The 12,036-nt window shown below is 35.6% G+C and overlaps 3 protein-coding genes across 5 annotated transcripts; 1 reads left to right on the top strand and 2 right to left on the bottom strand.

The window, feature by feature from the left end:
- Window positions 1–2,031: 2,031 nt before the first annotated feature.
- On the bottom strand, window positions 2,032–4,317 carry LOC145903383 (THO complex subunit 3-like). The gene is made up of 7 exons (XM_082991468.1): window positions 4,068–4,317; window positions 3,743–3,899; window positions 3,441–3,568; window positions 3,110–3,186; window positions 2,877–3,038; window positions 2,507–2,624; window positions 2,032–2,450 (listed from the first exon to the last, which is right to left on the bottom strand). Exons 1-7 carry the CDS (start codon window positions 4,242–4,244, stop codon window positions 2,316–2,318), a joined length of 954 nt encoding a protein of 317 aa, XP_082847594.1. The 5' UTR covers window positions 4,245–4,317; the 3' UTR covers window positions 2,032–2,315.
- An 806-nt stretch (window positions 4,318–5,123) lies between these two features.
- Window positions 5,124–8,863, top strand: LOC145903157 (serine/threonine-protein kinase RIO3-like). 2 transcript variants are annotated; one of them, XM_082991240.1, is made up of 9 exons: window positions 5,124–5,455; window positions 5,548–5,699; window positions 5,967–6,114; window positions 6,243–6,432; window positions 6,757–7,000; window positions 7,173–7,466; window positions 7,612–7,701; window positions 8,129–8,283; window positions 8,711–8,863. In XM_082991240.1, the coding sequence occupies exons 1-9, from the start codon at window positions 5,191–5,193 to the stop codon at window positions 8,847–8,849; spliced, it is 1,677 nt and encodes a 558-aa protein (XP_082847366.1). In that variant the 5' UTR covers window positions 5,124–5,190; the 3' UTR covers window positions 8,850–8,863. The 2 variants fall into 2 exon arrangements, with proteins under 2 accessions (XP_082847366.1, XP_082847360.1); XM_082991234.1 differs by having other exon boundaries at window positions 5,521–5,699.
- Window positions 8,864–9,566: 703 nt separating this feature from the next.
- LOC145903330 (tRNA (guanine-N(7)-)-methyltransferase non-catalytic subunit WDR4-like) lies at window positions 9,567–11,940 on the bottom strand. Of its 2 annotated transcripts, XM_082991416.1 has the most exons (5): window positions 11,778–11,940; window positions 11,618–11,691; window positions 11,249–11,333; window positions 10,980–11,176; window positions 10,737–10,919 (listed from the first exon to the last, which is right to left on the bottom strand). In XM_082991416.1, exons 1-5 carry the CDS (start codon window positions 11,892–11,894, stop codon window positions 10,877–10,879), a joined length of 516 nt encoding a protein of 171 aa, XP_082847542.1. In that variant the 5' UTR covers window positions 11,895–11,940; the 3' UTR covers window positions 10,737–10,876. The 2 variants fall into 2 exon arrangements, with proteins under 2 accessions (XP_082847534.1, XP_082847542.1); XM_082991408.1 differs by lacking the exons at window positions 11,249–11,333; window positions 11,618–11,691; window positions 11,778–11,940 and adding an exon at window positions 9,567–10,364 and having other exon boundaries at window positions 10,502–10,919; window positions 10,980–11,117.
- Window positions 11,941–12,036: the final 96 nt, after the last annotated feature.

The following is a 12,036-nucleotide window of genomic DNA, read 5'->3' as shown; positions in this document are numbered from 1 at the left end:
AAGCAAGAAGGTACAAAGTTTGGATGTGTGATGATCAAATGAAGAATGTTAAGTGGGATAATGTCCCCAATGCGGTTTTACATTCAGCCGCTGTGATCATATATATGTCACAAAGGTACAAGAACAGTCAAACTTGCAGGTACATTTTTGAGTGCTTGTGCAATCTTTTTGTGAAAACATTTGTGATTTACACTAGATCGGTGGCGTCGTTCGCCCACAAACAAAAGAAGGCAATAATTCCACTAAATACACAGGAATATTACATACCGGACGGCTGGTTAGGTAGGAACATTAGTTGATGAATTAGTTGTTTTATATATTCCTACTTCTAATCAGGTATTTATTTTTGGGACATCCAATATTTTTTTATATCTGCAAATGTTTTCAGGCGTCGTTGCTGGAGGGAGTAATGGCGTCGACTACAAGAACAGTTCAAATGTTAATGATACGTTTGCAAAGCTGGTAATAGAGCTTGGCAACAGAGGAATACGTTTACGTGGAGGAACGGTTGGTTTTTTGACCTCTTTTAATTACTCTAGATCGACATACAGTTGCGGACTAAAATCCACATACAGGGGCGATCCTGCCTTGCTATGCGATAGCATATATGGTATTACTTCTGCGTTGTCTGATTACGGTGGTGGAGATCCCCTACGTATGTGAAGGTCGCCTGACAAGTTGTGCGCTTGCGCACCAGTGTACCTTGGCCACAATATACCCTGTGAAACCACTGAGCTCCTGTAGCTAGATTTAATAGGGATCTGCCGGACTTACCCGAATTCTGTATGTCTGCCTTTGGCTTGAGGCCAGCGGTTTATATAACCAAGCGTCGAAATTTAAAAGCAGAGCGCCATATTTTACATTGCCGAAATGTACATAATCTTTAAAACAAAAGGGTCGATAACGAATAACCACCAAAAGATTCTCGAGGTTGTATGCGTGCAGAATAATCCCAGTCCATCACTGTCGCGGTGCATAATTTAACGAACAATACGAGGTCGATGCAAAACAAACTCTAGCGAATATACTTTTCTTGTGTTTCTTACGTTTTTAGTGTTTATGCGCTTGATGCAATATGTTGACATGACCCCGAGGAAGTCTCGCCGGATGGCAGACGAAACGCCGGTTTCAAATAAATGACTTCAGAAACTTAAGTGCCAGAAGAACGACTTTGATTAATAAACTCTAGCGAATTTAATCCACAAATAATGGCATTAGAACTCAGCTAGAATTCCAGATCTTACTGTGTGACGCATCCCCAGATTTTAAGCTCGCCGAACAAGCACTCACTTTTACAAAGCACATGTTTGATACAATGCCTTTTTAGGTCGTGGAAGAAAACAACGTGACATTGTGTCACATAAACACACGCAGTCAGAAAAGGGGATTGGGTATCCACAGTGGGAGCTCGTAAGTCAACCATTAAATGGACAATAAAACTAAGAGATGGCAATAGACAGCGACGTTTGTCAAATGTTTATGTTGCAGAGACTCTGGAAAAAGATACAAGAAAGATTCCTAAACACAAGTTTGTTGATGCAACAGCAAACGGAGTCCGAAGTATCTACCATACTGGAAACACTGTTGATATTCAATTGTTTTATTACATTTGTGTAAAGTGCCCTGTAAATATAGTTGGCAAACATCTTTATTATATATATCTTTTTAATGTGCTTTTAAGAAAATGTTTTGATGTAGTCTGGATTGTGTTTAAAGGTCAGCAAATTACTGAACAACGTACCTAAGTAATTATTTCTGTGTCCTCATAGAGAAGGGTTTTAAATATTAAATTTATGCAACGTTGAAAACCCTGCTCTGTCGAGTTTGTAATAAACTGTTACTATTCAATGTGATTTACCACATACGCCGAAGTGTGATTACGGTTTGTAGTTTTTATACGTTATTCGAAAGACAATAGTTCATAAAGCAGCTAATAATATTTTAGTCATTGCTCGAGTTTCTTGAAATATACTCAACCATCACAAAACCTGTCCTTGTACCATTGCCAATATTTGACGATAGTTTGTCCGTATACATCCATCATTGCGAAACTTATTCAGGAAAGAATTTTCCAAAAGAAGGATGTTACACAGGCTAATTGGTACATAACCATCAAAAGTGTACCGTTGTGTGTAAACAGGGCATAATATATTCAGCAGCAACATGCATAATTAGAATGCTTTCCGAAATCTAAATTTAAACATGCGCGAGACCTGCCTCATGGCATATACCTATTTTGGCCATAGCAGCACAAATTCAGTAAAATTTTATTGTGAAAAACTTGCTCCAGGTGTTGTCCTGATGGGTGAAAATGTTCAATCATTTGGCAAACCAAATAGTTTCACCGTTCCAGCATCTCTACTGTATTTGTCCTTGTCATCACAAGCAAATGCCAGAAGTTTGTTTTTCGGGTGCCAAGCTACAGTGAAAGTTGGAGAATCGCAAGAAACCTGTTGAACAGAAGGATTATGCAATATTGCTATGCTATTTATTGTGTCAAACTTACCTCGCAAATTTTTTCTCCTGTTTCTACATGTGAAATGTCGATGAAATGATCTTCTGATGCAGAGGCGAGCATGAGGCCATCATGACTAAAACTCAGTGTTCTCACTGGCCAGTCAAGTCTGTAAATAGCAGAAATATACATTTTTTTCACAGAACACACAAAAGAACTAAATAAGCATGTAGTCCCACAGGCAACGGCTGCACTGCTTACCGGTCGAAACAGTGTGTACACCCTGCCTGCAGCTATCAATGATATTATGGCTTTTTTGCACTTATACTAGACTTCAAATATTACTAAAGATTGTTTGGTTTAATTATGATTACAACTGATTTTTTGTTATCATTTACAAGATAGTTGGCTCTTTAGTTACCTTGAAAATGTCCTGACACAAACCAACTCAGCCACATCCCATAGATTAACCAGAGCATCAGCACTTCCAGTTGCAAAATACTTTCCCGATGAATCAAACTCGATACAAATACAATTGGCAGTGTGTCCATACAGTGATTGGACCAATTTCAGGTCGGGGTAACTATAGTAACAAAAATATTGCTATCTATTTGCATGCAGAGGATACATATAAACATTGGGGCTATATTGTACCTGTATATTTGAATGGTCCCTTGACCTGTTGTGAGAAAAAATAGATCGTTTGTGTTGTTCCAAGCAATCTCATTCACCTACAATACACATTTTGATAAAAAATACCAAAATATTTCAGGAATCAAGTTGTGGTCTAAAAACTTTTCACTAAACTATTTCATGCACTTCAGTTGGCGTATATGTATATGGCAGGTTACAATAAAAAAATAGTACAATTATTGAATTCAACACTCAGTGAAAAACACTACAAATAAACAATTATGATCATGCAATTTACTCTCGAAAGTATCACCAAAAGTAGTTCTAGGATGTAATCTTTACGACTTCTTACCTCTACTTTAAACTGCTCGTGAGCTTTTGCCTTAAAGTTTTTGGTGTCAATAAAAGTGACCAAGTCTTCTTTGTTTCCGACAGCAATGCTTTGGCCATTTGGGCTCCAGCAAATGTTGATGTTTTCGCCTTAAATGAAAAAAAGGTTAGAACAGCTTGGGTTTGTGGTGCAGACCTTACACTACTACAAAGGTAAGAAAATAAACAATCTCAAAATAGGTCACAATTTCTAGAATATAAATTAAAAACAAGGTTTATGGGGAGAAAAACATAATGGACAAATTACTCCAAATAAATTCTAACCTTTGGTACTGATAGTTGAAGTTGACTTTCCACTTCTTGCATCCCAAATACGGACAGTTTTGTCACCGGAGGCAGTAGCAAATACATCAGAGCTTGAAGGGTGCCAACACAACTGGTCAACGCTATCTGAGTGCCCTTTGCATGTGTAATCTTTACTCTGTTAGAACAAGAGTACACTGAAATAATGATTGATTCTATTTGTTTTGTGTTTAATAGTATTATCATAGTCATCTGAATTTTTATTATTTAAATTAATATTATGTTAACTGCACTGTTTCTGGCAACAAAACAATTTTGATTGAAAAAAACAATAAACAACTCTCACCAGTCGATCACGATCAAGTATAAAAACGCTGACAGTTTGGTCGTAAGATCCTGACGCAAGTTTTTTTCCGTCGCAATTCCAAGCAACGGAGTGAACTTTCGCTGAGTGGGCAGAATGCTCTTTCGTCTTTCCATTCGATTTGAAATGCTGTTGCAGCTGATCAATAGAAACCACCATTGTGGCAGGAAATGCAAATCAGATCATAACCTAGACTTCAGATAAGCATTGCTTAAGAGCAGTTACATAAGAACGCACTAAAAAGCACAAATTTCAATGAAAAGTTGAAAACTAACTCAAGTCAACTCGTGTCACGTTAAAAATTAATTTTCCACGGAATGGTTTGTGTTTATCGCATGAGTGGTGAAGTAATTTGCATGAGCGTGAATGTGTATGTTCACTTTTCTAAATAAAATTTACTAATTTGGAAACCCAAGTCACCGTAAACTTTAATGACATTTAACAACAAAATTGGAAATTAATTGTAGATAAAGTAAAGTATGATGTTCTCAAAAAAAAAACTACTATCAAAGTTTCACAGCGATTGTGCAACAGCTCTCAAGAGTATTGTCGTCAATTGTTATTTAAAATTCAAAAACAAAAAAAATCTTTTAGAAATAACAAAGACAATTACACAAAAATCCAAACCCTTGACAGCTGTTGCACAACCGCCGTGAAACTTTGATCTGATTGGCCGTGACGTAATGTTTATCGGAGACGTCATAATGAAAACTGACCGGCATTGAAACGTGCACGCGAACACAAATGTTTAGTTGAAAATGTAAGTGATCTAGGAGAATTCAAGGTTGAAATCTAATCATGGTAAAAAGTTTTTTTTTGCGAGATAGACTTGTGTTTTGTCATTGGTTTTGACACTAATTTTATGTTTGCTTCATATGACATAGGGGTATTTGTTTCTTTTCATTCTACAAAAATTTGAAGTTAAACATTGTATACATATATTCTATGAAAATTTTTGGAGTTGCTTTACATTGTATAAATTCTGTGAATATTCTTAAGTTAATCAACATAGTATATAATTTGTTTCATCACAGATTATGCCAATAAAACATAGGTTAGCTACTGGAAGTTAAAGCAATAAGGTCCAATACTACAGCCTGAAATTATGGCCTCCAACTCCGGTATAGCTGTTGAAGAAGTTCCAGCATCAAACCACCTACCTATTCCAGCAAACAACAATGTAAAGATTTCACAAAATTTAAAAACACCACCAAACAGCCCTTGGCAACCCACAAGTCCATGGGGATTGAAAGACAACAAAATATTTCCCTACCAGAACACTTCTTTTGAAGAGGTTATGAGTGAACAATTAGCCACCCAATTACAAAAAGCAGAAGATAATAAATCGGATGTTGCTTTGCCAGTTCAAGGTGGGCCGTTGGAGAAGTGTTGAACTTAATTATGGCTGCAAATAAAATCATACCATTGTAAATAGAATTTTGCAGAAGTATTTTTCTCTCAGAAGAATCAAATGTCGTTGGCGGGGAAGCTGCAAGTTTTGAAGAAGATACCTCGAATGACTTGATCATTGCTCAGATGTTGCAAGCCAAACTAGACAAGGAATATAACCAGTATTTAACTCGCCAGGAAAACAATTTAAATCAAAATTCTAAGGTATGTGATTGTAAATTGAATGCTTGTAATTTTGTGTAGATATATATATATACCTTTTTTACATAATTCCTTTTTTAGATTTATTAGTTTTCTCGTTTAGATTTTTAGTGCACTTACATAATCTTGTCCTCAAGTGTTTTTTTTTGTTTATTTGTTTGTTTTTTCTCGTTTAGATTTTTAGTGCACTTACATAATCTTGTCCTCAAGTGTTTTTTTTTGTTTATTTGTTTGTTGGAAGTTTTTTTTAATATTATTTTTTATTTCTAGGTAAGGTTAACCTACAGCAATTATCGAACCGACGAAACATTTACATCAGATGATGACGATAGTGATGACAATGCAGAAGATGAAGCAGTTGTAAACAAAGGAAGTGAAGATCCAAGCTCACAAATGTTGCAAGTTAAAAATGACAAAGGTAAATCTTTTATCTTTTGATTCCCAAAGTGTTTGAAGTGCAATAACTAACATTCAAATAATATTTATTTCATGAGATATTTATTGCATTGTATGTTACGTAATTGGATCGATTTATCATTTTCGCAGGTTATGTGATGTTCGGGAAGGAAGTTGTCACTAAACATGATTTGGAAATTTCTGGAAGAAAAAACACTGCCAGACTGGAAGATTCATTTCCTGTAGAATTTAAGACAGGAGATGCAAGAGGAATGGACATTCAACTTTCAAACAAGATATATAACAGCCTGAAGAAGCACGCCTATGCAGAACAAAGAAGGTTCTTTGTTAACACGTTTTATTTATAAATTCTTTGCAAGCCACAATGTTTTTGGGAAGCAAATAAACAACAGGAAAGACATAGCTGATATGCTAAACGTTTCGACATGGCTGTGTTTATTATTAGTGCTGTGTGTGAACTTTTTACAATAATGATAAGCATTGGCTTTTCAATTCTGTGTAATTTAAGTTTTTTGCACAGTATTATTGTAATCAAATGATTAATGAAGTCAATAATGTGAGTTGTTGAAAGTGAAACGAGCATTTAATCTAATTATACTGCGAAATGCTGAAAATTATGTATAAACTTAGTTGTGGTTTACAGAGGGCAGCGCCTTCATGAAGAAAAGGAGCATTACACGGCCGAGCATGCTGTGGATGAAAAAACTCGTCTTATACTTCATCGTCTCGTTGACCGTGGAATTATTGCATCAGTAAATGGCGTGATAAGCATTGGTAAAGAAGCAGTTGTAATACATGTTGATGGGGGTGACATCATCAATTCTGAAAGCTCGTCAAACAATGACCAACTGGCAAATTTGAATGTACCCAGAGAATGTGTTGTGAAGGTGAGAAAGACAATGTACCGTAAACTAAAGCTGAAAGTTCAACTTAAAATTTAATTCTCTTATTTTTCAATAAAACTTATTGTCAATATTTTGCAAACTTTGCATTTTTATGATTACAACGCATACTATGAATGTGTGATTGTACATAATAACCAACAGACACATTTCACAGGTTTTCAAAACCACTTTGAATGAGTTTAAAGCAAGGGACAAGTACATAAAAGACGATTACCGCTTCAAAGACAGATTTAAAAAGTTAAATCCAAGAAAGATTATCCACATGTGGGCTGAGAAGGAAATGCACAATCTTAATCGAATGAACGAAGCTGGGATAGCCTGCCCTCAAGTGGTGCTTCTGAGGAAACATGTTCTGGTCATGTCATTCATTGGACAAGACCAACAACCGGCCCCTAAACTCAAAGCAGCCATTCTTACAACATCACAAAAAAATTCTGCTTATGAACAGGTGAACTCCAATTATTGCAGTGACAGTAGGTTGCCTGAAAAATTAGTTGTACAATTAGTCGTTCTGTTTAAATATGTGTTCTTTTCAATGTTAAGTTAATGTTATGTGATGTATTGAAGGCTTAAAAATACACTTTAATCAACAGGTCCTTTCCATGATGAAAATAATGTACAACAATTGCAAACTGGTACATGCTGATCTCAGTGAATTTAATCTTCTATGGCACGAAAACAAGGTAAAAATAAATGCACTGTACGCGTACATCTTTCTGTTGATCTTATTTGTCAAGTTTTTTTTTCTAACTAACTGACATCACCACAATGAATCACTGTTGAACAAAATATGAAAAGGATAAAAGTACATTGGGCAATAAATGAATTGTCTCAGGTAAATGATGACAACATGCGGAAGCCTAGTTCTCACTGAAATGAATACAACTTCATGTGAATGAATTAATTGTGTGCAAAATTGTCAATTTATTTTGGTCATTTACGATATAATATGGATATAATCTACCCGTCAATTTCCTTTGGGACATTGTGTCCGAAATGGCTTTTATTTTTTGTAACATTTCTAAAAAAAATGGGTCAAAGACAGACAAATGACACAAAAAAAAACCAGCTGCAAATAAAGTTAGATTTGTAAGAAGAACTGTTTTTTAGGTTTGGATGATTGATGTGAGTCAGTCAGTTGAACCTTCACATCCGCATGCCCTGGAATTTCTTCTACGCGACTGCCACAACATTTCAAAGTTTTTCACCAACTTAGGTTCAAAAGACGTCCTTGGGCCTTTCCAGTTGTTCAACGAGGTGTCAGGGTATGGGTCAACTTCATTTAGCTGCTTTATTATATAATGTACTAGCAAACTTTTTGAATTTTCTTGACAACAATCTTGATACAAATTGTATTAATGTTCAGAGCAGAGGTTAGCAACCATTGCCTTACAAAGAGCCAATTACCCAAGAACCAAAATAATCAGTTTGTTTTTGTTAAACTTGCAAAACCCACAGGAATAGCCAAGTGCACAATAACTTTAAAATGCTTCTTGTTTTTTTCCTAAATGAGCTTTCAGTCTCTATAAATTCATAACAGGAGGGGAAAGAGTCATATGTTTCTCTGGAACTATGGGTTGCTGACCTCTGTTTTACTTCATGTAAAGTTGTGATTTAATGTGTAGTATGCTGTGATAACGTGTAAGAATACGCTGATTCAGACATCAGATTGATTTAGTTCTACTTGTATAGGTTGGACATACCTATCACTGATGAAGGTAATTTTCATTCCGTGATTGAGGAAATGCAGAACTCGTCAGAAGAACACGCACAGCAGGGAAGAAGAAAGGCCAGCGAAATTTTAACACAAAGCTCATTTGAGAGAAAGTAAATTGGCCAAATTTTAAATTTTTTTGTTAGGGTTTTATTATCTTACCTTTGGTATTTATTAGTTTTAGTTGCCTTAAAAGTGTATATTTCATGTGCTGGCATTTGTGGTCTAATTGTGGTGCATTGCCATTGAGCATGAGTAAGCTTACTGTATAAGACTGGACATATTGGTGTTTATTTTATGTACAATTGTTAGGGATTGATTTAAGACAAAAGACATTTTTATAAAAATAGCAAAATTATCGCAGTAGAAATATATTTGACATTTGGTAGTAGCAACAAGCGGAGACGTAACAAAACAAATTTTTGATCAAAATTTATATATGCTGCTTGTGGTTTGTAGTACCTGCTTTTGACGCCATCTTTCTTGCAAAATGTAAACATGCTGGTTAAAAGTTTTGCAGCGCAACCTCAAGTAGAAGTACATATAGTAAACCTTCAAGTATATTGTAATTTCAAACTGAACTTCTGAAGATGTTAATGCAATAAATATGTCTACTGCAAGCACAATTATGTGGTTCTTGGGATGGTATTTTATTGCTTTCTTTTGCATTGGATGACGAAAGACTAACATATGCTCAACACAAATAAACACGAGATGACACAATTACAGGGTTTACATGTTTTACAATAAACTAACACCCAGCAATATTTATCAATAGCAAACATGACTTCCTCTCTGTGCAAATTAATCTTTTTAACAAGTAATGTACAATGGTTTCCAGTTAGCTTTGGTCATCGGCCACCTTCGCTTTCTTGGGGTTTGGTTTGCAAAACAGTTTTCCTTCATTTTTCTTCTTAAAAAAGTCAACATATTTTTTGGTTCCATTCATAGGGGGTTTAAATAAGTCAACGTATGATTTAACTTTGTAGTTTTTCTCCATTGCAAGATGGACATTGAGCTTGGTTAACTCTTGGCATACTTTCACAGAGCAGGAATCATATGAGCATTTAAACATTGTCACTTGCAAGTTTGATTCTGTTTCATGAAGAACATACAGTATGGAAGACGTACAGTCAAAGTCTATGCTCACAGAATCGGAAATTTTGATGTCATACACTTTCTGCAGCAAGTTATTGGAAATCTTGTACACCCCCAATTTGTTGTCTTTAATGCATCCGATAACGATCAGATTATGAGTAGAATTGAATGCAACTAGTGATGGCACCAACTTAGTGCTGTTGGTGTTCCCATCCTGTATATCATCACTTTCCTGCTCAATGTCCTGGACAATCTCCAGCACTTGGGATTGTTTTCCACTTACAAAATTCCACATCCTTGCAGTTCCATCTCCCGACAAAGACAGCAGCATTTTCTCATCCAAACAGATTGCTTTGCAGACAAACTCCTTATGGCCCAAGCAAAAGGATTGTATGAGGTATGGTGATTTTTTGTCACTAACTCTCAACTTTTCATCTCGATCAGCTGTGATAATGAACTTTTCTGTCACTGCCAGGTCAAGGAGCATCGACACATGACCCAGCACCGGTTCTATATCTTCTGATGTAGGTTTTTCTGAAAATAATACATAAAATATTGGACTTAATGCCATATTAAAGTGGGTGGTATTTTAATTTAAAGACCTCGTGCTATAAAAATATGAACATTTGTCTTAAGCAACACTTATTTATAAAAACCTCTAAATAGTTTACCTTTAAGCTTGTAGAGATAGAGATCTCCGGCTTTGTCTGCAACATAAACACTCGCCTCATCACTATCAAAAGTAACAGAAGTTGCTCTTCGGCAAACATCAACCATGAAAAGTTGCTCAAATCCATTCCCATCATCCTCAACACGCCACACTGTCAATGTTTTATCAGAATACAAAGCGGCAAAAAAGTTGTGGTTTGGTGAAAAAGCTGCACTGTCCACTTCCTGTTCAGCTGCTTTAGTTGCAGATTTGTAATCGTGATTGTACGTAAAAATGTTTCCGTCATTTTGTACAAACACAATGATTGCTTGCTCGAGGGCCACAACCACATATAAAGGTGATGTTTTGATTATTGCCATCTCCTCTAGAACTCTTTTTACATATTACTTTTCATTTCCCAGTGTTTCTTGGTTTCAAACCTGTAAAACATCAAATAACATTACAACAACGACAATTTGTGATTGAAAAATGTCTCTTACGTCCAGTTCAGTTTTTTTCTTTTTCTGGAAACTTTTAGTTCCTCTTTTTTCCTTTTCTTGGTAAGAAATTCTTCTGCTTTCACCAACTTCTCAATTTGTTCCTCTGAGTCCTTCTCACACAAATTATCAGTAATGGAAACTGCTTCTTCAATATCACCTTTCCTAATTGCTTTGGCAAGTTGTCTTTCTTGTTGCAGCTACAATTTTTATAGTTGCCAAATGATGAGAAGTTTTAATTGAAATATTGTATGATACAAATAAGTTCTAACCTTGGTTTCAATTGCCACAAGAGGGCTAAATTGTGGTTGCACAAATGATTTTTCCCTGAGCTTTGATTTTTTTAATGAAGATGGTCTGAAATACAAAAAAAAAACTTGAGAAATTTAAACCATGATCGGCAAAGACATTGGTTGTTAAAAAACTCCTGAAAATGGACTGAAAAACAATCCTGTCCCATAACCAGACTGGAAAAAATGTCGATACATCCTCCGCACACTTTTGCGAAAATTCACCGATAATCCGCGCAATATTAATTAGCCAATGCATTAACATACAAAAATCGTCCGCGCAATTAACGATCGCCTAAACGAAATCCTTCGCGCAAAAAAACAAACTTTCCAATCTGGCCCCATAATCACCTGTTTGCTGTAGTCTTGGTTGCGGTTGATGATTTTTCCAAATCTATATCTTTTTTCTTCTCCTCTTCAATTTTCTTCATTAAATAAGATACCACAAACATAAAAAAGATATCCCAAGCAGCACGAAATTTTTTGAAACATGTTTCTTTATTAAACTTACTTGCACAACTGATTTAGTCAGAACGTTATTGGGTGCGCGGTTATTTGTTTCTTCTTCGTCACTGTTATCAGAACTGGAAGAAGATTCAAACTCTGCTCCTAGACTACCTTTGAACATGAATTTTTTGTCAACAGAATATCTGCATTATTACCACGTGAATTTATGAAACTTCGCTGGAAGAATAACTTTACACATAACTGTATCAATCCGTTCCCGCAAAGTCCAATAATTTTTTTTGTTGCAAAAGCACGTTTTATTT

This window comes from Ascidia mentula, chromosome 1 (genome assembly GCF_947561715.1).
Source record: "Ascidia mentula chromosome 1, kaAscMent1.1, whole genome shotgun sequence".
NCBI lineage: Eukaryota > Metazoa > Chordata > Ascidiacea > Phlebobranchia > Ascidiidae > Ascidia > Ascidia mentula.
This window is presented reverse-complemented; position numbering and strand designations above follow the sequence as displayed.